At 47.2% G+C, this 25,816-nt stretch overlaps 1 protein-coding gene across 5 annotated transcripts in view; it reads left to right on the top strand.

The window, feature by feature from the left end:
- PHLPP2 (PH domain and leucine rich repeat protein phosphatase 2) overlaps positions 1 to 25,816 on the top strand; it is an 85,502-nt gene that overhangs the window by 34,212 nt on the left and 25,474 nt on the right. For 4 of the 5 annotated variants that reach the window (XM_055298490.2, XM_055298488.2, XM_063611553.1 and 1 more), the window contains 6 exons: positions 10,722 to 10,847; positions 13,415 to 13,569; positions 16,086 to 16,232; positions 16,636 to 16,866; positions 18,983 to 19,185; positions 23,628 to 23,688. In XM_055298490.2, coding sequence (XP_055154465.1) covers positions 10,722 to 10,847; positions 13,415 to 13,569; positions 16,086 to 16,232; positions 16,636 to 16,866; positions 18,983 to 19,185; positions 23,628 to 23,688 — 923 coding nt within the window. The remainder of the gene's footprint in view (positions 1 to 10,721; positions 10,848 to 13,414; positions 13,570 to 16,085; positions 16,233 to 16,635; positions 16,867 to 18,982; positions 19,186 to 23,627; positions 23,689 to 25,816) is intronic. The other variant, XM_055298489.2, reaches the window with a different exon arrangement.

The raw sequence follows: 25,816 nt of genomic DNA, 5'->3' as shown, positions 1-25,816 counted from the left end.
TTGGGGATTGGTGGAGAGGAAGCAGCAGATAGGGTGAGAGAGAAAATGAACCTACCATTCAAATGAACCTGAAACGTAAACTCCCTCTCACACACATACAAAAAAAACCAAAACAACAACAACAAAAAAAACCACAGAGAAATTTAATACTAGGGAGGATTTCCACAAACTCAACCATGAGAAGATAAACTCACTTCAGATTGAAATGGAAATAAATGAACAAACATCTTGAAAATAAATGTGTTTAGAATTTTCTAAGAGAGAATGGAAGAACAAAAATGGAAAACAAATTCAGAAATAAGAATATCTGCCTATGAAAGAGCCAAGTAGAATATTGGAAATAGAAATACAGTTACTAAAATTTGAAACTTAAGTGGTTAAACTCTAGATCAGACAAAGAGAGAATTGATGAAGAGTAATTTTGTCTATTCTGTTTGCTAATAGAATTTTGTTCAGGGTAGCAGTATGCCTAGGATCAAAAACTAAATCTTCCAACGGAACCCTCTTGTAGCTACTGAGATATACAAGGAAGTTTCCTGGAAGGACTTTTGGAAAAGCCCTTTAAAATGGGATAGACTTTGTTTTTTTTTTTTTTTTGAGTCGGAGTCTTGCTCTGTCACCCAGGCTGGAGTGCAGTGGCGCAGTCTCGGCTCACTGCAAACTCCGCCTCCCGGGTTCACGCCATTCTTCTGCCTCAGCCTCTCGGAGTAGCTGGGACTACAGGCGCCCGCCACCACGCCCGGCTAATTTTTTGTATTTTTAGTAGAGACGGGGTTTCACTGTGGTCTCGATCTCCTGACCTCGTGATCCACCTGCCTCGGCCTCCCAAAGTGCTGGGATTACAAGCGTGAGCCACCGCGCCCGGCCTAAAATGGGATAGACTTTTAAAGAGCTTGACCTTTAAAGGTCATAAAGGGATGGCTTGACCCTTTGCCAGTTCCTCAGTGGAGCAGTCATACGATGACTATGAGTTGGCAAGCATATGTCAAGTGTAGCGTTTGAGGAAGAAGGAGCCTGGGTCCTTGCTGGCATATGGAGCTGTTAGGCTAGTCCTGGACTGACTCCTCTATTTTTTTTAAACCACTGTTTAGTAGCTGAATGTAATTAACTGATATACTGAAGAATTTCACAGATAAAAACTATAAAAGAACCCTTCAGAAAGGCTCTGGTATACATCTAATAGGAGTTCTAGAGAAGAGAGGAAGAGAAAAGAGAAATAATATCTGAAAAAATAATAGCTGAAAATTTTCTTGAAGACAAACATGAGTGTTTAGATGTGGCAATGTGTTTATTAAGTAAAGTGTGATACACTCTTGGGATAAGAGGATAGAAACATCAAATAATCTTAAAATTTATTAGAAAAATTTAACAATAGCCACTAAAATTAGAGGAGGAAAAGAGAATATGGAAAACTTTGTAACACTAAAATAAGGCAAGAAGAATTGAGAAAAAGGAGCAAAATAGCATGTTAAATTTTCACTAATTATAGTGATAGTAATAAATCCGAATATATCAATAATCACAATGATTGTGATAGTCAGATGTTATTTTAAATACTATTTGCTGTTCGTAAGAGACATAATTAAAACTTACTCTTAGAAGGTTGAAGGTGAAATGATGAAAGAATATATACTCGTCAAATAGCAATCAAGAAAATTGGTGTGGTTATATTAATAGCATATGAGACATTTATATGAAAGTTTATGTGCAACAAAGGACTTGTATTCAGAATATATAAGGAACTTTTGCAACTAAGTAACAAAAAGACAAACCCAGTAAAAAACTGGGCCAAAGATTTGAAGAGACTGTCACCAAAGCAGATATACAGGTAACAAACACATGAAAAGATCTTCAACCTCAGTCATTAGGGAAATGCAAATAAAAATCATAGTTAGATACTGCACACCACTAGAATGGCTAATTATTAAAAGACTGATGAATAACAAGTTCGGCAAAGATGTGGAGCAACTGGAACATTTATACATCATGGAATGAAGTTACTTTGGAAAATAGTTTATTCATTTTTTGTAAAATTAAACATTTGCTTTTCAAATAACCCAGCAATTCTGTTTCTAGTTTTTTATCCAAAAGAAATGAACATATGTTCTTTCAAAGACTTGTACATGAATGTTCATAGCAGCTTTATTCATAATGGCCAAAAACTAGAAACAAATGTTCACTGACTTGTGAATTGATAAACAAATGTGATATATCTATACCAGGAAATACTGCTAAGCGAAAAAAAAAAAAAGGAAAGAACTGGCGATACAAGAACAAGGATAAATCTTGACAGCATAATTCTGAGTGAAAGAAGCCAGATACAAAAGTCTATTTATTGAATTATTCGATTTATATGAAATTCTGAAAAAGGCAAAAAATTGTAGTGATAGAAAACAGATCAGTGGTTGTCAGGGCGTGGTGGGGAGGGGGCTGACTGTAAAGAAGCACAGAGGGAAGTTTGGGGGCCATGGGGTTGCACACTGTATTTATTCATTTATAAAAACTCATGAAATTGGTTACTTATAATCAGTTAATTCAAAAAAAAATCAAGGCCAGGCATGGCACAGTGGCTCACACCTGTAATCCTAGCACTTTGGGAGGCTGAGGCAGGAGAATTGTTTGAGTCTAGGAATTCAAGACCAGCCTGGGCAACATAAGTGGGACTCTGTCTCTACAAAAAAATAAAAAATTGGGGTCTCTACAAAAAAATAAAAAATTGGGAAGTGAGGAGGGCCTCTGCCCGGCCGCCTCGTCTGGGAAGTGAGCAGCGCCTCTGCCCGGCCACCCCGTCCGGGAAGAAGTGAGGAGCGCCTCTGCCCGGCCGCCCCGTCCGGGAAGAAGTGAGGAGCGCCTCTGCCCGGCCGCCCCGTCCGGGAAGAAGTGAGGAGCGCCTCTGCCCGGCCGCCCCGTCCGGGAAGAAGTGAGGAGGGCCTCTGCCCGGCCGCCCCGTCCGGGAAGAAGTGAGGAGCGCCTCTGCCCGGCCGCCCAGTCCGGGAAGAAGTGAGGAGCGCCTCTGCCCGGCCACCCCGTCTGGGAAGTGAGGAGCGCCTCTGCCCGGCCGCCCTGTCCGGGAAGAAATGAGGAGCGCCTCTGCCCGGCCGCCCCGTCCGGGAAGAAGTGAGGAGCGCCTCTGCCCGGCCGCCCCGTCCGAGAAGAAGTGAGGAGCGCCTCTGCCCGGCCGCCCCGTCTGGGAAGCGAGGAGCGCCTCTGCCCGGCCGCCCCGTCTGGGAAGAAATGAGGAGCGCCTCTGCCCGGCCACCCACCGTCTGGGAAGTGAGGAGTGCCTCTGCCCGGCTGCCCCGTCTGGGAAGTGAGGAGCGCCTCTGCCCGGCCACCCACCGTCTGGGAAGTGAGGAGCGCCTCTGCCCGGCCACCCACCGTCTGGGAAGTGAGGAGCGCCTCTGCCCGGCCACCCACCGTCTGGGAAGTGAGGAGCGCCTCTGCCCGGCCACCCCGTCTGGGAAGTGAGGAGCGCCTCTGCCCGGCCGCCCCGTCTGGGAAGTGAGGAGCGCCTCTGCCCGGCCACCCATTGTCTGGGAAGTGAGGAGCGCCTCTGCCCGGCCTCCCATCGTCTGGGAGGTGAGGAGCGCCTCTGCCCGGCCGCCCCGTCCGGGAGGAAGTGAGGAGCGCCTCTGCCCGGCCGCCCCGTCCGGGAAGTGAGGAGCGCCTCTGCCCGGCCACCCACCGTCTGGGAAGTGAGGAGCGCCTCTGCCCGGCCACCCACCGTCTGGGAAGTGAGGAGCGCCTCTGCCCGGCCACCCACCGTCTGGGAAGTGAGGAGCGCCTCTGCCCGGCCACCCACCGTCTGGGAAGTGAGGAGCGCCTCTGCCCGGCCACCCACCGTCTGGGAAGTGAGGAGCTCCTCTGCCCGGCCACCCACCGTCTGGGAAGTGAGGAGCGCCTCTGCCCGGCCACCCCGTCTGGGAAGTGAGGAGCGCCTCTGCCCGGCCGCCCCGTCTGGGAAGTGAGGAGCGCCTCTGCCGGGCCACCCACCGTCTGGGAAGTGAGGAGCGCCTCTGCCCGGCCACCCACCGTCTGGGAAGTGAGGAGCGCCTCTGCCCGGCCACCCACCGTCTGGGAAGTGAGGAGCGCCTCTGCCCGGCCGCCCCGTCTGGGAAGTGAGGAGCGCCTCTGCCCGGCCACCCATCGTATGGGAAGTGAGGAGCGCCTCTGCCCGGCCACCCCGTCTGGGAAGTGAGGAGCGCCTCTGCCCGGCCGCCCCGTCTGGGAAGTGAGGAGCGCCTCTGCCCGGCCTCCCATCGTCTGGGAGGTGAGGAGCGCCTCTGCCCGGCCGCTCCGTCCGGGAGGAAGTGAGGAGCGCCTCTGCCCGGCCGCCCCGTCCGGGAAGAAGTGAGGAGCGCCTCTGCCCGGCCGCCCCGTCCGGGAAGAAGTGAGGAGCGCCTCTGCCCGGCCGCCCCGTCCGGGAAGAAGTGAGGAGCGCCTCTGCCCGGCCGCCCCGTCCGGGAAGAAGTGAGGAGCGCCTCTGCCCGGCTGCCCCGTCTGGGAAGTGAGGAGCGCCTCTGCCCGGCCGCCCCGTCCGGGAAGAAATGAGGAGCGCCTCTGCCCGGGCGCCCCGTCCGGTAAGAAGTGAGGAGCGCCTCTGCCCGGCCGCCCCATCCGGGAAGAAGTGAGGAGCGCCTCTGCCCGGGCGCCCCGTCCGGGAAGAAGTGAGGAGCGCCTCTGCCCGGGCGCCCCGTCCGGGAAGAAGTGAGGAGCGCCTCTGCCCGGCCGCCCCGTCCGGGAAGAAGTGAGGAGCGCCTCTGCCCGGCCGCCCCGTCCGGGAAGAAGTGAGGAGCGCCTCTGCCCGGCCGCCCCGTTGGGAAGAAGTGAGGAGCGCCTCTGCCCGGCTGCCCCGTCCGGGAAGAAGTGAGGAGCGCCTCTGCCCGGCCGCCCCGTCTGGGAGGTGAGGAGCGCCTCTGCCCGGCCACCCATCGTCTGGGAGGTGAGGAGCGCCTCTGCCCGGCCACCCATCGTCTGGAAAGTGAGGAGCGCCTCTGCCCGGCCACCCACCGTCTGGGAAGTGAGGAGCGCCTCTGCCCGGCCACCCCGTCCGGGAAGAAGTGAGGAGCGCCTCTGCCCGGCCGCCCCGTCCGGGAAGAAGTGAGGAGCGCCTCTGCCCGGCCGCCCCGTCCGGGAAGAAGTGAGGAGCGCCTCTGCCCGGCCGCCCCGTCCGGGAAGAAGTGAGGAGGGCCTCTGCCCGGCCGCCCCGTCCGGGAAGAAGTGAGGAGCGCCTCTGCCCGGCCGCCCAGTCCGGGAAGAAGTGAGGAGCGCCTCTGCCCGGCCGCCCCGTCTGGGAAGTGAGGAGCGCCTCTGCCCGGCCGCCCTGTCCGGGAAGAAATGAGGAGCGCCTCTGCCCGGCCGCCCCGTCCGGGAAGAAGTGAGGAGCGCCTCTGCCCGGCCGCCCCGTCCGAGAAGAAGTGAGGAGCGCCTCTGCCCGGCCGCCCCGTCTGGGAAGCGAGGAGCGCCTCTGCCCGGCCGCCCCGTCCGGGAAGAAATGAGGAGCGCCTCTGCCCGGCCACCCACCGTCTGGGAAGTGAGGAGTGCCTCTGCCCGGCTGCCCCGTCTGGGAAGTGAGGAGCGCCTCTGCCCGGCCACCCACCGTCTGGGAAGTGAGGAGCGCCTCTGCCCGGCCACCCACCGTCTGGGAAGTGAGGAGCGCCTCTGCCCGGCCACCCACCGTCTGGGAAGTGAGGAGCGCCTCTGCCCGGCCACCCCGTCTGGGAAGTGAGGAGCGCCTCTGCCCGGCCGCCCCGTCTGGGAAGTGAGGAGCGCCTCTGCCCGGCCACCCATCGTCTGGGAAGTGAGGAGCGCCTCTGCCCGGCCTCCCATCGTCTGGGAGGTGAGGAGCGCCTCTGCCCGGCCGCCCCGTCCGGGAGGAAGTGAGGAGCGCCTCTGCCCGGCCGCCCCGTCCGGGAAGTGAGGAGCGCCTCTGCCCGGCCACCCACCGTCTGGGAAGTGAGGAGCGCCTCTGCCCGGCCACCCACCGTCTGGGAAGTGAGGAGCGCCTCTGCCCAGCCACCCACCGTCTGGGAAGTGAGGAGCGCCTCTGCCCGGCCACCCACCGTCTGGGAAGTGAGGAGCGCCTCTGCCCGGCCACCCACCGTCTGGGAAGTGAGGAGCTCCTCTGCCCGGCCACCCACCGTCTGGGAAGTGAGGAGCGCCTCTGCCCGGCCACCCCGTCTGGGAAGTGAGGAGCGCCTCTGCCCGGCCGCCCCGTCTGGGAAGTGAGGAGCGCCTCTGCCGGGCCACCCACCGTCTGGGAAGTGAGGAGCGCCTCTGCCCGGCCACCCACCGTCTGGGAAGTGAGGAGCGCCTCTGCCCGGCCACCCACCGTCTGGGAAGTGAGGAGCGCCTCTGCCCGGCCGCCCCGTCTGGGAAGTGAGGAGCGCCTCTGCCCGGCCACCCATCGTATGGGAAGTGAGGAGCGCCTCTGCCCGGCCACCCCGTCTGGGAAGTGAGGAGCGCCTCTGCCCGGCCGCCCCGTCTGGGAAGTGAGGAGCGCCTCTGCCCGGCCTCCCATCGTCTGGGAGGTGAGGAGCGCCTCTGCCCGGCCGCTCCGTCCGGGAGGAAGTGAGGAGCGCCTCTGCCCGGCCGCCCCGTCCGGGAAGAAGTGAGGAGCGCCTCTGCCCGGCCGCCCCGTCCGGGAAGAAGTGAGGAGCGCCTCTGCCCGGCCGCCCCGTCCGGGAAGAAGTGAGGAGCGCCTCTGCCCGGCCGCCCCGTCCGGGAAGAAGTGAGGAGCGCCTCTGCCCGGCCGCCCCCGTCCGGGAAGAAGTGAGGAGCGCCTCTGCCCGGCTGCCCCGTCTGGGAAGTGAGGAGCGCCTCTGCCCGGCCGCCCCGTCCGGGAAGAAATGAGGAGCGCCTCTGCCCGGGCGCCCCGTCCGGTAAGAAGTGAGGAGCGCCTCTGCCCGGCCACCCACCGTCTGGGAAGTGAGGAGCGCCTCTGCCCGGCCACCCACCGTCTGGGAAGTGAGGAGCTCCTCTGCCCGGCCACCCACCGTCTGGGAAGTGAGGAGCGCCTCTGCCCGGCCACCCCGTCTGGGAAGTGAGGAGCGCCTCTGCCCGGCCGCCCCGTCTGGGAAGTGAGGAGCGCCTCTGCCGGGCCACCCACCGTCTGGGAAGTGAGGAGCGCCTCTGCCCGGCCACCCACCGTCTGGGAAGTGAGGAGCGCCTCTGCCCGGCCACCCACCGTCTGGGAAGTGAGGAGCGCCTCTGCCCGGCCGCCCCGTCTGGGAAGTGAGGAGCGCCTCTGCCCGGCCACCCATCGTATGGGAAGTGAGGAGCGCCTCTGCCCGGCCACCCCGTCTGGGAAGTGAGGAGCGCCTCTGCCCGGCCGCCCCGTCTGGGAAGTGAGGAGCGCCTCTGCCCGGCCTCCCATCGTCTGGGAGGTGAGGAGCGCCTCTGCCCGGCCGCTCCGTCCGGGAGGAAGTGAGGAGCGCCTCTGCCCGGCCGCCCCGTCCGGGAAGAAGTGAGGAGCGCCTCTGCCCGGCCGCCCCGTCCGGGAAGAAGTGAGGAGCGCCTCTGCCCGGCCGCCCCGTCCGGGAAGAAGTGAGGAGCGCCTCTGCCCGGCCGCCCCGTCCGGGAAGAAGTGAGGAGCGCCTCTGCCCGGCCGCCCCCGTCCGGGAAGAAGTGAGGAGCGCCTCTGCCCGGCTGCCCCGTCTGGGAAGTGAGGAGCGCCTCTGCCCGGCCGCCCCGTCCGGGAAGAAATGAGGAGCGCCTCTGCCCGGGCGCCCCGTCCGGTAAGAAGTGAGGAGCGCCTCTGCCCGGCCGCCCCATCCGGGAAGAAGTGAGGAGCGCCTCTGCCCGGGCGCCCCGTCCGGGAAGAAGTGAGGAGCGCCTCTGCCCGGGCGCCCCGTCCGGGAAGAAGTGAGGAGCGCCTCTGCCCGGCCGCCCCGTCCGGGAAGAAGTGAGGAGCGCCTCTGCCCGGCCGCCCCATCCGGGAAGAAGTGAGGAGCGCCTCTGCCCGGCTGCCCCGTTGGGAAGAAGTGAGGAGCGCCTCTGCCCGGCTGCCCCGTCCGGGAAGAAGTGAGGAGCGCCTCTGCCCGGCCGCCCCGTCTGGGAGGTGAGGAGCGCCTCTGCCCGGCCACCCATTGTCTGGGAGGTGAGGAGCGCCTCTGCCCGGCCACCCATCGTCTGGAAAGTGAGGAGCGCCTCTGCCCGGCTGCCCCATCTGGGAAGTGAGGAGTGCCTCTGCCCGGCCACCCATCGTCTGGGAGGTGAGGAGTGCCTCTGCCCGGCCACCCATTGTCCGGGAAGTGGGGAGCGCCTCTGCCCGACCACCCATCGTCTGGGAAGTGAGGAGCGCCTCTGCCCGGTCACCTATCGTCTGGGAAGAAGTGAGGAGCGTCTCTGCCTGGCCGCCCCGTCTGGGAAGTGAGGAGCCCCTCTGCCCGGCCGCCCCGTGTCTGGGTAGAAGTGAGGAGGTCCTCTGCCTGGCCGCTCCGTCTGGGAGGTCTACCACGGAGGCCAGAAGCAATGTGGGGGCTGGACGTGGTGGCTCACGCCTGTGGTCCCGGCACTCTGGGGGGCGAGGCGGGTTGATCACTTCGGGCTAGGAGTTCGAGACCAGTCTGGCCAACTTGGCGAAACATGAAGAATACAACAGACAAACCAAGCAACCAACTCAATGACAACAAAACAGGTCTACCCTGGAGTCATACTCTAATTTTTTCTATTTTCCTCCCTTTCTGATCCTTTATCCCACTTTCTTTTTCTTCCTCTTCCTTCTCCCTCTTCTTTGTCAAATAGAGGATTGAGTTATTATCACTGATCCATATAAAGTTCCTCTCTCATTTATTTTAACTCCCACCCCCATTTCTATTCCCCGACTTCCCATGTGCAACCTTCCTAATATGTTTGATACGCATCTTTTTGTTTGTATGTATTTTTAGAAAGTGATTATTGTTTTTGTATGCAAAAAAAATTAATAAAAATAAAAAAAAAAAAAAAAAAATAAATAAATAAATAAAAAATTAGCCAGGAACAATGGCAGACACTTGTAGTCCTATCTACTCAGGAAGCTAAGGCGGGAGGATCACTTGAACCTGTAAGGTTGAGGCTGCATTGAGCCATGATCACACCATTGTACTCCAGCCTGGGTGAAGAGTGACCTGTCTCAAAAAAATACAAGAAAAAACAGTGAATTTTATTTTAGGTTATACCTCAGTAAAACCGATCCCCAAAAGGACTTTTTTGTGTGTGTGTTTGAGACAGTCTCGCTCTGTCACCCAGGCTGGAGTGCAGTGGCACGATCTCAGCTCACTGCAACCTCTGCCTCCCGGATTCAAGCAGTTCTCCTACCTCAGCCTCCCAGGTAGCTGGGCCAAAAGGACTTTAATGCAAAAAGCATTACTAGGGATAAAGAGACTCATTACAAAATGATAAAAGGAATATTTTACCATGAATATTTAATAATTCTAAAGTTATACATATGTAACAATATAATCTCAACATCTGTAATACAGAAATTAAAATAATTACTCAGGGAAGTTGACAAATTAACTTATAGTGAGAGATTTACAGATCTTTCTCATTGTTTGACATTATATGATTCTCTGTACTTTTCTGTGTCAAGCATTCCAAAATAACATATTCAAAAGATTATGCTAAAACAATCAGTATCTATTCTTCATTTCGATAATATTCTTTATTTTGACACAGACTCATTCAGTTGCATTGATTTGTTACTAATGAAAAATGGTTATGTTGTATCACAATTTAATATTGTGAAAATTATTTAATTTTAATGAATCTTTTTAATATGATTCACTTTTCTGGAAGTATTTGGTTTCTGCCACCTTGGTTCAATCTTTAGTTGGCACAGAAACCTAATGTAAGTTTCCATCTGATTTGCCAAGCTGTGACATAACAAAGTGAGATACCAGACAAAAAGATGTAAGTGGTTCCATGACTATAAAAAGACTGCCTCCTCATCAAAGCTATATAGGTTGAGTTGTTGGAATTTGGGGGAGAATTTTTTTTTTTTTGAGACGGAGTCTCAAACTGTTGCCGAACTGTTGCCCGGGCTGGTGTGCAGTGACGCAATCTTGGCTTGCTGCAACCTTCACCTCCTGAGTTCAGTCGATTCTCCTGCCTCAGCCTCCCAGGTAGCTGGGATTATAGGAGTCCGTGACCACACCCGACTAATTTTTTGTATTTTTAGTAGAGATGGGGTTTCACTATGTTGACCAGGCTGGTCTCGAACTCCTGACTTCGTGATCCGCCCACCTTGGCCTCCCAAAATGCTGGGATTACAGGCGTGAGCCACCACGCCTGGCCGAGAATTTCTTTGAGGAGCTATTTTTGTGCTGTGAATTCCTGCCACCACTCCAAATAGGAATGGGGGAGGTTTTTGCCTCTTTTCTCAAGCCTAGTAAAAGAGATTTGAATTGGACTGAAGAGGACTTGGTAAGAGTTCCATGCAGTAAGGGGGACATAGTGGACTGGTATCCTGTTTCCTGACCAGCAAGTCCTGAGGACAAGAGGTGCTACCCAGCTGCTGGTGATAGAGCAAAAGCACAGCTAATGTGTTGGGATCATTGTGTACTCCTTGGGTGTGTTCATGTGTGACCCACTGGCAGACGGAGTGGGACAAGGAGGGAGAGAAAAAAAATAAAAAATAACTCTATTTTTAAAAATTCAGTTGTTCGTCTTGTGATTGCCTTTTGCTTTTTGACTAGGATTTCTTTTTAGTGGTTCTGGTTTTCTCCCCTCCTCTTCTTCAGATAGAAGAAGTGAAGCGACGGCAATACTCCCTTGCTTTCAGCTCAGCAGGAGCCCAAGCTCAGACCTATCATGTCAGCTTCGAGACTTTGGCCGAGTACCAGCGATGGCAACGGCAAGCATCCAAGGTGAAAAGTGGTAGGATGTTCTGATGTGGAGATAAGAATAGAGAACCCCAGGCTGGGCACAGTGGCTCACATCTGTAATCCCAGCACTTTGGGAGGCCGAGGCGGACGGATCACCTGAGGTCGGGAGTTTGAGACCAGCCTGACCAACATGATGAAACCTTATCTCTACTAAAATACAAAAAATTAGCTTTGCGTGGTGGCGTGCACCTGTACTCCCAGCTACTTGGAAGGCTGAGGCAGGTGAATCGCTTGAATCTGGGAGGTGGAGGTTGCAGTGAGCCGAAGTCGTGCCACTGCACTCCAGCCTGATGACAGAGCAAGACTCTATCTCAAAAAAAAAAAAAAAAAAAATTAGAGTACCCCGAGAGAAATGTATTTTGAAACTGATGGCCGGGTGCAGTGGCTCATGCATGTAATCCCAGCACTTTGGGAGGCTGGGGCAGGCGGATCACCTGAGGTCAGGAGTTAGAGACCAGCCTGAGCAACATGGAGAAACCCCGTCTCTACTAAAAATACAAAATTAGCCAGGTGTAGTGGCACATGCCTGTAATCCCAGCTACTCGGGAGGCTGAGCTGTAGGAGAATCCCTTGAACCCAGGAGGCGGAGATTGCAGTGAGCCAAGATCGTTCCATTGCACTCCAGCCTGGGCAACAAGAGCAGCAAAAGTCCGTCTCAAAAAATATCAAAAGAAAAGAAACTGAACTTATTACCAAGATAGCAAATTACAATTTTTAATTTCTTTTCTAGGCCTTTTCTGAGTATATAATGAGTAAAATCATGGAATTCCACAGGTCTTTAACTTATTTATATGTGCATAGTACAAAATGCTGTCAAAAATGTTTGCAGGTGCATTTTCCTCTGTACTGTCTCTGGGAGTTAGGGCCTTTGAAGGAATTAAGACACAAAGAGATTGGACCCTTGAAGGAATTGAGATACAATGAGATTTAAATTACCTTCCCTTGACCGTAATAGTCAGTGATAGATGGATTCATTCCATAACTTGGGTCCCATTGCTTCTTGGTCTGCATATGTTCAGAACAGCCTTGGTGAACCACTTCAAATGTGCAGTTATTGATGGGACAGTGACCTCTAATGCTGTCACAAACCATTATTCCTATATGCCAAGGATAATTAGTCTTTCAACATAATTTCTGCACTTTAGCCTTTGAAGAGCAATAAAGTGTATTGTGATTTCCAAATTCTCTTTTTCTTGTAGCCGTCTTTGCAGGATTTTGTACAAGAGATTGTTATAGGATAAGGACATGCCATCAAAACGTGAATGACTTTTCTTTTTCTTTTTTTTTTTGGAGACAGAGTCTCACTGTCACCCAGGCTGGAGTGCAGTGGTACAGTCTTGGCTCACTGCAACCTTTGTCTCCTGGGTTCAAGCAGTTCTCCTGCCTCAGCCTCTGGAGTAGCTGGGATTACAGGTGTGTGCCATCATGCCCAGCTAATCTTTGTATTTTTAGTAGAGACAGGGTTTCACCATGTTGGCCAGGGTGGTCTCGAACTCCTGACCTCAGGTGATCCGCTCGCCTTGGCCTCCCAAAGTGCTGGATTATGGTGTGAGCCACCACGCCCAGCCATGAATGACTTTTCTAATGACATATTGTTTCTTTTTTTAGATCAATTTTTATAACCCATATTATATTAGCATACTATTATAGAACTATCAAGCTTGCTTTGATTTTGTTGACAGTTATATTGTGTTGGCTATAAAATCTGCTCTAAATAAAACTGGTCCCAGTTTTAAGTAGCTATTCCATTCTTCTGCCCTTTTAAAGAGAAGTTAATATTGTTTGAGTGTCTTTTGCATGTTTAGCAGTGTGCTGTGTGCTTGGTTATTTACTTTTATCCTCAAAACAGATGAAGAAACTGCTGATAAGTAGCAGAGCTAGTGTGGCTACAAAAGGCCGTGTCTTTTCATAATCACACTACCTCTTTTTCCATTTATTTAGAATCATCTTAAGGTAACTTCTTGCAACCGGGTGCTGTGACTCACGCCTGTAATCCCAGCACTTTGGGAGGTCGAGGTGGGTGTATTACCTGAGGTCAGGAGTTCAAAACCAGCCTGGCCAACATGGTGAAACCCCGTCTCTACTAAAAATACAAAAATTAGCCTGGCATGGTGGCACAGGAGAATTGCTTGAGCCCAGGAGACGGAGGATGCAGTAAGCCGAGATCGTGCCACTGCACTCCAGCCTGGCTGACAGAACAAGACTCTGTCTCAAAAAAAAAAAAAAAAAAAACCAAAAACAAAACAAACAAAAAAGATTACTTCTTACTTGAAATGTTAACTTTCCATCTTTAATGATACGTGTTTTTTTTTTAACCTTGTACTTAAAGAGACTTTATAACTTATACCCTTGTTTTTCAAGCAGCTTATGGTTTTAGGAAAAAGTAAAAATTAACTGGTATTTATAAAGGAATAATTGAATCTTACTGCCTTTTTATTTTTTCCTATCTTTTTAATTAGTGTCTTTTTGTGTAAATGCCATTCCATTCTTTGCTGGGTGATAGACATCCAGTACTAGCTCAGAAGGCTCTTCTCTTTGACGTTATTCAGGTGGTGTCCCAGCGAATCAGTACCGTGGATCTCTCATGTTACAGCCTCGAGGAGGTTCCTGAGCATCTCTTCTATAGTCAAGATATTACCTACCTCAACTTGCGACACAACTTCATGCAGTTAGAAAGACCCGGAGGCCTCGATACACTCTACAAGTATGTGGAGAATGGGTTTCCAGACTAACCTGTTAAAACCAACTCATAATCAGTATCTTATGGCTTCTACCTGCTACCATTGTATGTATATTCTAAAATTTCCCCTCCCTTTTGAAGAGGAAGTGAAAATGTTTATTCACAGAGTTTTCCTACCTGCCCTTTCCCCCCATAAAACAGAAGATTGATGTAAATGTTCTGTGAGCTTCTGTTGATCTGGGTAATCTTTTCATGTGAATCATTGACACCGATGCATGATCTCCCGCCAAGTTACATCAAGAGATTTAGTATATGGGAAATTTTTGAATTAGAAGTATAAAATTTCAGTAACTTACAGGAGATAGGTCTAATTATAAGAATTTCACTCTGAGAGGCAAGGCTCTATCTTCCCTTTGTACCTTCCACTGCCAACTCTTAAGCGTTTAGTCAGCTGTGAAGCTTCTCTGTTCTAGTAGAGGAACCATTTTAGCCCTACAGTGCTATGATCTACTTGTTATTCCATCTCCTTTATTAAAATATATACCCCATTCCCACACTCCACTCATCCCATCTCACTCCTCCACTTAAAAATGGATGCAGTGAATAAATAAGTGTTGTAAGTAATTGTCTGGACTTCTGGAGGAGAAGGGAGAAATTGGAAATTAAAGCATTCAAAGTGATTTAAATTAGATGGTGACTAAAAAGATAATATACATTAAAATGACATATTTTACATACTTCCTTAGTAGCTAATAATTCTAGAGTAATGTCCAGAAAATGTTGTTTTTTAAATCTCATCTGATAATTGTTATAGAAGGTTTTTCGAGTATAAGCCTGTTTAGTAATGAGGTAGTTATTTTAGTAATATTGGTATGTAAAAATGAAAACAAACAGTAATTTTAAGGAAGTTGGTTTCTAGCATTTCTTTGTGAGTTGCTATGAAAAAGAATTAGTCCAGTTTGAGGGCTGTATCGTAAATTCTGAATTTAAAGCACCAAGCCAAAGGAATAATCAGTAATCAAGGTTAGGTCATCTGGAAATCAGAAGTTGAAAATTTGGAAGAGAAGCGTTACAGTGAGGTACCAGGGATTCAAATCTAGAAGCAGGTGATAGATCATCATCATGGAGAACATCTCAGCCTTACCTTCTTGCATTTGTATAATAACAAAATATCCTACTCCCCAGTGGAATTACCAGAGTCTCTCATAAAAAGTTCTTAGTAATGAAACCTTTAACATCTTAATTATAATACAGTGGATATCAAGAAGAAACCCGAGATCCATTTTGTAATAATGCTATCTCTGGGTAAGACGGTATAGATACTTTTACTTCCATGAACAAAATAGAAGCACTAAAAATTACTTTGTGTTGTGTATCAGGTCACATAATGGTAAAATGCTGTCACATTTGTATTTTCTTTTTTTTTTTTTTTTTTTTTGAGACGGAGTCTCACTCTGTCGCCCAGGCTGGAGTGCAGTGGCGCAATCTCGGCTCACTGCAAGCTCCGCCTCTTGGGTTCATGCCATTCTCCTGCCTCAGCCTCTCCGAGTAGCTGGGACTACAGGCGCCCGCCACCACGCCCAGCTAATTTTTTTGTATTTTTTAGTAGAGACGGGGTTTCACCGTGGTCTCAATCTCCTGACCTCGTGATCCGCCCGTCTCGGCCTCCCAAAGTGCTGGGATTACAAGCGTGAGCCACCGCGCCTGGCCCACATTTGTATTTTCAAGCTCTAACTGGTTTATTCATTTTATGTGACATTTTAGCCAACATAATTTCAGTATGAAAAAAGAAGTTGCTCATAAATGGGATTTGATCTACATATTTGTTAGCTATTGCTCTGAGTTGATTAATTCTTGCAAGGATTTTGTATATTACATGTAGAAATTTAATAATGGAAAAAGATTTCAAGCATATCAAGTATGATGAAATACAAAAGAATTGTATCAGCATGACCTGTTCTTCAAGATTGTCTACCTTTTTTTTTTTTTTTTGAGACGGAGTCTCACTCTGTGGCCCAGGCTGGAGTGCAGTGGCGCAATCTTGGCTCACTGCAAGCTCCGCCTCCCAGGTTGATGCCATTCTTCTCCCTCAGCCTCCTGAGTAGCTGGGACTACAGGTGTCCGCCACCATGCCCGGCTAATTTTTTCTGTTTTTTAGTAGAGACGGGGTTTCACTGTGTTAGCCAGGATGGTCTCGATCTCCTAACCTCGTGATCCACTTGTCTCAGCCTCCTAAAGTGCTGGGATTACAGGCATAAGCCACTGCACCCAGCCAAGATTGTCTTCCCTTTTAAGGAGAAAAGAGAGCTCCTATAATGCTAGACGTGGTTTCCTTCATCACACGGACTGTGCATTAGTCATCTTGGTGTCCTCTGTCCCCACTCAGTGTTTGATATGTAGCGAGTGCTCAATAAGTATTTTTGGAATAAATTCTATTATAGACATTTAAAATAGATCATCAAAGGCCATTGATGTCCCTTTTAAAGATACAGTAAGAGATGTATTGAAATGCAATATCCATTTTTGCCTTTGCTCTTTAGATTTTCTCAACTGAAGGGCCTGAACTTGTCCCATAATAAACTTGGGTTGTTTCCTATATTGTTATGCGAGATCTCTACCCTGACTGAGCTCAACCTTTCCTGTAATGGATTTTATGACCTACCAAGTCAAATTGGCAATCTGCTAAAGTAAGTAACTTTTACTAGATTCCTCTTTTCCCTTGCAGAATAAGGAACTTGCCTGGGGTTTGGAATGAAGGTAGTATCTTGAGCTCTTGCAGTGAAATATATCATGTACTTCTTAGGATTCTAGTCAGCAGCAGTTTTTGACATCAGAGATCTACCTGCCCGTAGCAGTGACTGATCCCTCAGCTTCAACAGCAGCGGTCTTAACTCTTTTAATGTTGGAGGGACCATTTGTTTAAGTTGTGTGTAAATCATCTATTAAGTCTGTATAGATGGAGAGTTAGGACACTTTACTATTTTGGGATTGATAATAAATTAGTGACATAAATCAGAATCCCTAACTCTGATTCTGTGCATTCCAGTGAAACCTTTCATAAAGTAGACTTGTTTTGTTTTCTTCCTATAGTCTTCAAACCCTCTGTCTTGATGGCAACTTTCTGACTACTTTACCTGAAGAATTGGGAAATCTACAACAGCTTTCCTCCTTGGGAATTTCCTTCAACAACTTTAGTCAGATTCCTGAGGTTTATGAGAAACTCACTATGTTAGATAGAGTGGTTATGGCAGGAAATTGCCTGGAAGTCCTGAACTTAGGGGTGCTGAATAGGATGAACCATATCAAGCATGTGGATTTAAGGTAAGGTTATTCTTTACCACAGCTTCCTTTAAATTGACTCTGGTGGACCTTTATGTCTTCTCTTTATGAAGATTTGTTTAAAACATTAGGGTTTTTAAAATTTTGTTGTTGTTTTGAGACAAGGTCTCACTTTGTCACCCAAGCTAGCATACAGTGGCACAATCTCAGCCCACTGCAGTCTTGACCTCCCGTTCTCAGGCGATTCTCCCACCTCAGCCTCCCGAGTAGTTGGGACTTCAGGTGCGCACCACGAGGCCTGGCTAATTTTTTTCTACTTTTAGTAGAGATGAGGTTTCACCATGTTGTGCAGGCTGGTCTCGAACTCCTGGACTCGAGCATTCCACCCACCTCAGCCTCCCAAAGTGCTGGGATTATAGCCGTCACACCTGGCCCGTAACTTTAGGTTTTTTGAATAGTGTAGAAATATATATTTTCAAAGGTATAGTAAGACTTATCACTTAGTAGCAGAGAGATTAAGGATCAAGTAGTTGTACCACGTGATAGAGACTATCAAATTGCCTTTGACAAAGGTTGTTCTCACTTACCCTCCCATCAGTGTATATTTTTTATTTTAAAAATTTTTTATAGAGATGGGGTCTTGCTGTGTTGCCCAGGCTGGTCTTGAACTCCCTGGCTCAAGTAATCCTTCTGCCTTGGCCTCCTAAAGTGTTGGGATTACAGGTGTGAGCCAGTGTGCCTGACCCCTCCAACATTTTATGAGAATTCCCGTTTTCTCATATCTTTGTCAGTGTTGGATTTTAGCATTTCTTTTTATTTATCATCAGTCTAGTAGGTTGAAAAAAGTATTTCATTGTTTTAATCAATGTTTATTTACATAGCAGTGAGGTTGAACATCTTTTTATATGTGTATTCGTAGTTTGTAGATTTCCATAAACAACCATTTTACTGTTGTGTCATTGGGTTTCTTCTTGATATCCATTGTATTACAATTAAAATGTTAAAGGTTTCATTACTAAGAACTTTTTATGAGAGTTTTATTTTCTAGTCATAATATTTTCACCAGGAAGCTGGTGAAAAGACACCTACTGGATGTTCTGTTATTTACAGTAAGCGATTGATGTGGCTTGTAAAGACAGTAAGAGAGAGTTTTTGTTTTTGTTTTTGTTTTTAACCACACTGGAGACTTAAGAGAGAGATTTATAGAAATACAGGAAAGTGAGAACAGACCTGCATGAATTAAATCATATACTTGTGTAGGAAAAACCCAGAGGTCATTTTCTATAATTTGCTTTTGAACTCTTCCATATATATATATATACACACACCCACATACATACATATATATGCAGACTATTTCCTTGTCTGTTAATTAATTTTATGTTTGAACCTTAGCACTAGAGATGGAGCAGGCATAGCAACAGGAAGAAGTATGGCTCCATTCTTATACTCTGGACATGGTACTGTTGTGACTGCTTTGCTACTCACTAACTCAAAAGGTTATGTTCATCTTCCTGTTCCTTTGTCCTACTTCGTGGCCACCTGACATTATTAGGTATTTGGATATAAGTGTTTAACTGTTCATAGATATGGCCTCTTTTTTCCTTCTCTTTATTAATTTGTATATGTATTTGCCAATCTGGATTGTCTAACTTAGCTGTACCTTGAGTTATTCATCAACTGTAGTTATTTGTATAGTACCTTGCAAAATGAGGCGAGTAGTGAAATTCTTAAATTGTTTAGGAAACAGAGAAAGGGGGCCGGGCACGGTGGCTCACCCCTGTAATCCTACCACTTTGGGAGGCCGAGGCAGGCAGATCATCTGAGGTTAGGAGTTCAAGCCTGGCAAACATGGTGAAACCCCATCTCTACTAAAAATACAAAAAATTAGCCTGGCATGGTGGGGGTGCCTCTAATCCCAGCAACTTGGTAGGCTGAGGCAGGAGAATCGCTTTAACCTGGGAAGCAGAGGTTGCAGTGAACCGAGATCACGCCATTGTACTCCAGCCTGGGCAACACAGTGAAACTCCATCTCAAAAAAAAAAAAAAAAAGGAAACAGAGAAAGGGATCTTACCTGTCCTATTTTTTATTTTTGTTCTGGTAAGCACATTTAATAGACTCTTATTTATGATTATTTTCTTGTTTCTGTGTATTAAGGATGAACCATTTGAAAACCATGCTTATTGAAAATCTGGAGGGAAATAAACACATCACCCATGTGGATCTGCGGGATAACCAACTGACTGACTTGGATCTTAGCTCCTTATGCAGCTTGGAACAGCTGCACTGTGAGCGGAATCAGCTGAGGGAGCTAACACTCAGTGGCTTCTCCCTTCGGACCCTCTATGCCAGTTCCAACAGTGAGTTTTCTATCCAGCCTTTTGTTTTTTATCTTTCGGCTGTTGTCAGGGCTTTCTGAGAACAGTGGCACTTGTGGTGTTCCTCAGCCACTCTGCAAGATGGGGTTTGTGGCTCATTGAGGCAAAGCTTTGTCTTTTCACTTTGCTGTCAATACTTAAGTGGTTGCACTGTGCATAAAAAGACATGGCAGGATACTTTGAGCTTTACAAATTGAGCATAGTAAGAGGCATTCCACAGAATAGTGGTGGTGGGGAGGTGGGCAAGCATGTTCAAAACAGAGCATCAATAATAGTCTAAAACAGGTGGGCAAACTATACCCCAGGACTGCATCTGGCCTGCCATCTCTTTTTTTGTGGCCCATACGGAATGGTTTTTACATTTTTCTAATGGTTGGGTAAAAAAAAAAAAGTCAAAAGGAGAATTTTGTGGCCGATCATGGGGGCTCATGCCTGTAATCCCAGCACTTTGGGAGGCCGAGGTGGGCTGATCACCTGAGTTCAGGAGTTTGAGATTAGCCTGGGCAACGTGGCGAAACCCTATCTCTACAAAAAATACAAAAATTAGCCAGCATGGTGGCACACCTATGGTCCCAGCTACTCAGGAGGCTGAGATGGGAGTATCACTTGAGCCTGGAAGGCAGAGGTTACAGTGAGCTGAGATCGTGCCATTGCATGTTCTCATGAGAGAACTGGGTGAAACTTGTGAGACCCCATCTCAAAAAAAGAAGAATTTTGTGACATGTGAAAATTACTATGAAATTCAAGTTTCTATGTTTCTAAATGAAGTTTTACTGGAATGCAGCCACAGTAGTTTGCTTGCATATTATTTATACATTCTTGCTCTTGTGCTACAGCGGCAGAATTGAATAGTAGTAAGAGAGGCTGTGATATGGCCTGCAAAGCCTAAAATGTTTACTATTTAGCCTGTTACAGAAAAAGTTTGCCAATTCGTGGTTTAAAAGCTTGTGTAGCCTCAGTGCTAGAATGAGAAGCCCCTGATTTCAATAGTGATTTGCCCTGAGAATATTTTTCAATGAAAAGGTCCTCATATTTGTCAAGGCCATTCTTCTTATGGAAAGTTCTTTACCTTTTTTTACTTTTGATATGTGTTTAAGGAAGGAAAGGAAAATAGGTTAAATTTTACTGTCAGAAAAATGCAAATTTAAATAATAACGTTTTATACTCATCAAATTTAAAAAGTAATTCTGAGTGTTTCCAGAGGCAAGGAGAAGCATCTTCCTGAGCACTCACACACTGCCAGTGAGAGCTGACTGGTAAAACCACCCCAGAGAGTAATGTGATAGTGTTAGAGATGTCGAGACACACACATACCATATTCTAGAAGTTCCCTGATGGGAATATATGTCAAAGACATCCACATGTGCACAAGGAGATATATACCAGATTGTTTATCACTTTTTGTGATCACGAAAAAGTAGGATTTTGAGACGGAGTCTAGCTCTGTTGCCCAGGCTGGAGTGCAGTTGCCTGGTCTCGGCTCACTGCAACCTCTGCCGCCCAGGTTCAAGCGATTCTCTTCTCTTAGCCTCCTGAGTAGCTGAGATTACAGGAGTGTGCCACCATACCCATCTAATTTTTGTATTTTTAGTAGAGACGTGGTTTCACCATATTGGCCATGCTGTTCTTGAACACCTAACCTCTAATTAGCTGCCCACCTCAGCCTCCCAAAGGGTTGGGATTACAGGTGTGAGCCATTACACCCGGCCTAAAAGTAGGATTATTAATAGGAAAATGGGCAAATTAGTAGTGATATATTTTGCAATAGAATATTGCACAGCAATGGAAATGAATGTACTAAAGCCTTGTATGGTAATATGGATAAATTGCAAACTTTCTTTTGAGCAAGGAAAAGTGCATAATTAAATGTATATTGTGATAGTTATATCAAAATTTAAAACACTCACAGAAATACTGTTTTCTTAGCTATAAATATGCCATAACAGTATGAAAGAATACATGAGAGTGATGAAAACCATATTCAGGATGATGTTTACCTCTTGGTATGTGTGGTATTTTAATTCTTAAAAAAAAAAAAGTCTGGACCGGGTGCGGTGGCTCAAGCCTATAATCCCAACACTTTGGGAGGCCGAGGTGGGCAGATCACCTGAGGTCAGGAGTTCGAGACCAGCCTGGCTAATATGGTGAAACCCCATCTCTACTAAAAATACAGAAAATTAGCCAGGCGTGGTCGCGCATGCCTGTAATCCCAGCTATTCAGGGGGCTGGGGCAAGAGAATTGCTTGAACCTGGGAGGTGGAGGTTGCAGTGAGCCAAGATCATGCCATTGCACTCCAGCTTGGGCAACAAGAGCAAAGCTCCATCTCAAAAAAAACAAAAAAAAGTCTGCCACATATAAAGCAGAATGTAGGTTTGTTAAAAGCTATATGATAGGTGAAGGAGGGTTCATTATTTTATTCTCTTTATTTTTCTGTATCTGCAAACTAGATTATACAGATACAAGTTGAGGACTTCTGTTTGCGTTGCCTTTTATTATGTTATAGAAGCTTCAAATTGTAGCTTAGATTAATTGCTTGGTCAGAAGAGTGTTAAAACTGGTGAGTGTTGACTTATGCTGTTTATAGATGCCTGACATCATAGTGAGTCCTAGCTGTGGAGATTTTTGTTATCAGGCCCATCCCTGATACATCCTTAATGTATCTAAAGAGTCTGAATTCCTGACCCTACTAGAAAAGACCTCATCAACAGGCACACAGTCCTAAATATTTACTCTTTGTAAATATTTAAGTATATACAAATAAATGAAATATTTTAATAGTATTTAAATACTTAAATACTATGAGTCACCAGGATTCTATCACAGCAGTTAACTGAACAGGGCTTGTTTGAGGTCTGCTACTCCGTTTACAAAATCCTTAAATTCCACAACCTGGAAGAATTCACATAAAAACATAAAGTTTTTTTTTTTTTTTTTTTTTTTCTTTTTTTTTGAGACGGAGTCTCGCTCTGTCGCCCAGGCTGGAGTGCAGTGGTGCGATCTTGGCTCACTGCAAGCTCCGCCTCCCGGGTTCACGCCATTCTCCTGCCCCAGCCTCTCCAAGTAGCTGGGGCTACAGGCGCCCGCCACCACGCCCAGCTAATTTTTTGTATTTTTAGTAGAGACGGGGTTTCACCGTGATCTCGATCTCCTGACCTCGTGATCCGCCCGCCTCGGCCTCCCAAAGTGCTGGGATTACAAGCGTGAGCCACTGCGCCCGGCCAAAAACTTAAAGTTTTGATGCCTCAAAGTCAAGAACTCTGCTTTACAAAAAGAAGTTATCTAAATGTGATCAGTTAATACATGGAAAGCACTGAACTTGACTAGTCATCAGGGATATGCAAATTGAAACCCTTATGTGGCACCACTATACACCTACCAGAATGACTAGAATGGAAAGGCCTAAAAATCCCAGGGTCAGCTGTTGGAGTGTAAATTGGTACAACCACTTTGGAAAACTGTTCAGTAGTATCTGCTAAGGTGAACAGAAACATACCCTGTACCCAGCAGTACCTCTTCTAGGCTTATGTTCAATATAAGGACTTATGTTAGTCCACAAAAGACACGGACAAATATGTTCATAGAAGTACTATTCATAGTAACTGCAGACTGGAAAAGAGTTAACATGTCATCAACTCTAAAATGGGCAAATAAATTGTGGTATATTCACATAAAATAATTTTATACAGGCATGAGAATGAATGAACTATAATCATATGCAACTGTATAAACAAATCCTGTAAACATATTGTGGAGTGAATGAAGCCAGACAAGTAAATTATACATACTGTGTGCATATATTTATGTAGATAGGCAGAAGTAATTATACATACTGCATGCATATGTTTACATAGATAGGCAAAAGTAATTATACATACCACCTGCATATATTTATGTAGACAGGCAAAAGTAATTTGGTACTTGGAGTCAGGATAATGTTACCTTTGAGGGGCAGTGACTGGAAGGGGAGACATGGCAGTTCCCAGGGAGCTGGTAATGTTCTGTTTCTTGATCCGGGTGTTGGTTCCACTAGTGTGTTCAGTTTGTGAAAATTTACTGAATTGTTGCACTCTTCTGTATTTTTGTTATACTTCAATTAAAAGTTAAAATATTGCCAGTAAAAGTCTAATTATTTTTATCAAGTTAAAAAGCTAAGTAGTTACTATTAACATTTAACTACTGCTTAAGGTTGTATAAAGGCAGTGAAGTACACAGGATCCTTCAATTAGCTGTTACATTTGTTTTTCAAGACAAATTGGGATCAGTTAGTCAACGTCAGTTTTCAGTAGTTTTTGTCTTTAGCTCATCTTAGTAGAAGACATCAGTTTTCTCTCTGGTGGTTTCACTAAGCTACGTTTCCATTGTCAGCTCTCAGTTACTTTCTTTTTTAGAGGATGTCACTAACACCTGTTTGTTTTTGGATTAGAGCTGACAGCAGTGAACGTCTATCCAGTACCCAGCCTGCTCACTTCCTTGGATCTCTCCCGGTGAGTGTCCTTCATGAGGGTGGCACTTGTTTCTTACTATTTAAGAGATACATGTGCATTCTTTGGCAGTTTTGATGTACAAGAAATCTAAGTATTTTGAAATATTTGGATAACCTGGAAAAAGGAGAAAGGAAGAGTGGACGATTAAGTTTAATAGCCTTACTGTATAAAGGAAGGATTCTCTTGAAATAGTAAGGTGTCTGTGAATTACTCTTTCTTAAAGACTATAGATGTAGGATGAGATGCAAACAAAGAAGACCTCTTATCTTCAGGGCACTGATTCCCGTTGTGTTGGTTGGAATCAGATACTTCTTGATTTTTAGGTAGTGGGTGTTTGTTTGTTTGTTTGAGATGGAGTCTCGCTCTGTCACCCAGGCTGGAGTGCAGTGGCGTGATCTCGGCTCGCTGCAAGCTCCGCCTTCCGGGTTCACATCATTCTCCTGCCTCAGCCTCCCGAGTAGCTGGGACTAAAGGCGCCCACCACCATGCCCGGCTAATTTTTTGTATTTTTAGTAGAGGCAGGGTTTCACCGCGTTAGCCAGGATGGTCTCCATCTCCTCACCTTGTGATCTGCCTGCTTTGGCCTTCCAAAATGCTGAGATTATAGGCGTGAGCCACCGAGCCTGGCCAGATAGTGGGTTTTTAAAATATATTTAATTTTTTTGTACTCCTGTAACTCATGTTGGTCTTAGTTTTGAAGGGACATTAATTATATTCAGGATTTTATTACTCCTCTCAGTGGCCAGAAACAAACATAAATGAGGTTTGTTTTTCTTTTATTCATTTATAACCACTGTAGGGCATTCTGGGTTCAGTGGTAGAGTTTTGCAGTCTAGTGGCGAGATGAACAATCAAATAAGCAGTAACAGGGCATCATCCTAAGTGCTGTGAGTACAGGGTTCCCAAAGCAGATCAAAGGGGCAGTGGGCAGGGTCCTACTTGGTCAGGGTTGTGAAGACTGAGTGAGATGATAAATGCAAAATGCATAGGATAGTACCTGACGTGTAGCCGTCTCAAGAAATACTAACTATTGTAGCCAGGTTTCTTTTTGTTGATTTCGTTACTTTATCGTTATCATTTTAAGCTAATGTTTTAGATTCCCTTCCATTTATTTCTGCTTATCTTCCCAGCAAAATCCCAGCATGGATCAGTACTAAAATTTTACCTTTTACATTGAGCTTGATCGTTGCCGAAGAAAATCACATCCAAGTAGACACCACTACAAACTCAAAATTTCCAACCTCATCTGGAGCTTATTGGTTCTTTGTCTTGCCAGCTCCTTCCAGTGTCCTCAGTATCTACCTCCCTCAGTGTCCCCCTCCCCAGTCTCCTCCATGCTGGAACTTAGCTTCCTACTTGATTGGGAAAATAGAGGCCATTGTGGGCGATTTCCCTCAGCTTCCAAACACCCACCTTGCTTTAATTTATATAGATGCGTATTCATTCTCAGCTTCTCTCCTCTGTTCATGGCCAGTCCAGCTGTCTGTGCCTGTGACTCCTCCACTCCCACTGCGCTGGACCTTGCTCTGTTCGTCGTCATTATTGTCCTCTCTCCCCCTCCTCTTCCTCTCCTCTCGAGTGTGTATGTGTGTGTGTGTGTGTGTGTGTGTGTGTTTTCAGCCTCTTTTTTCTTAGTCTGTACGCACACTTTGTCTCTTCTGTCATAACAAAGTTCCCTTTACCTGACAACCCCCCAGCTATTTTCTTAATTCCTCTCTTCCCCCTTTTGTCCAAATTTCTCAAGAATTATGTGCATTTGTTGGCTTAGTTTCTTCAGTCCCCATCTGCTTATCCCTCTAACAGCTCAGTTTAGTTCTGCTCTTACTGGAACTTTTCTATGTTGACACAGTTAATCTTGCTCTCTTTTCTCCAAACATGCTTTTTCCTTGGCTAGCTAATACAGTCTGATTTTTTTCATGCCACTTTGGCCATGTTTCTTTTGCATACCCTTCTTCCTCAGCTAGTCCTTTAAAGGTTGATTATCCCCAGGGTTCTGTGCTTGGTCCGCTATACTTCATTGGACGTGACCTCATTTACTCCAGTTATTTCAGCTACACTCAGATCTCCAGCCCAGGCCGTCTCCTCTGGGTGCTCCAGCATCACCAAGCTGCTTGTTCCCCATACACAT

Source organism: Symphalangus syndactylus, chromosome 11, assembly GCF_028878055.3.
Source record: "Symphalangus syndactylus isolate Jambi chromosome 11, NHGRI_mSymSyn1-v2.1_pri, whole genome shotgun sequence".
NCBI lineage: Eukaryota > Metazoa > Chordata > Mammalia > Primates > Hylobatidae > Symphalangus > Symphalangus syndactylus.
Note: the sequence above shows the minus strand (reverse complement) of the source record. Positions and strands in the feature narration are given on the sequence as shown.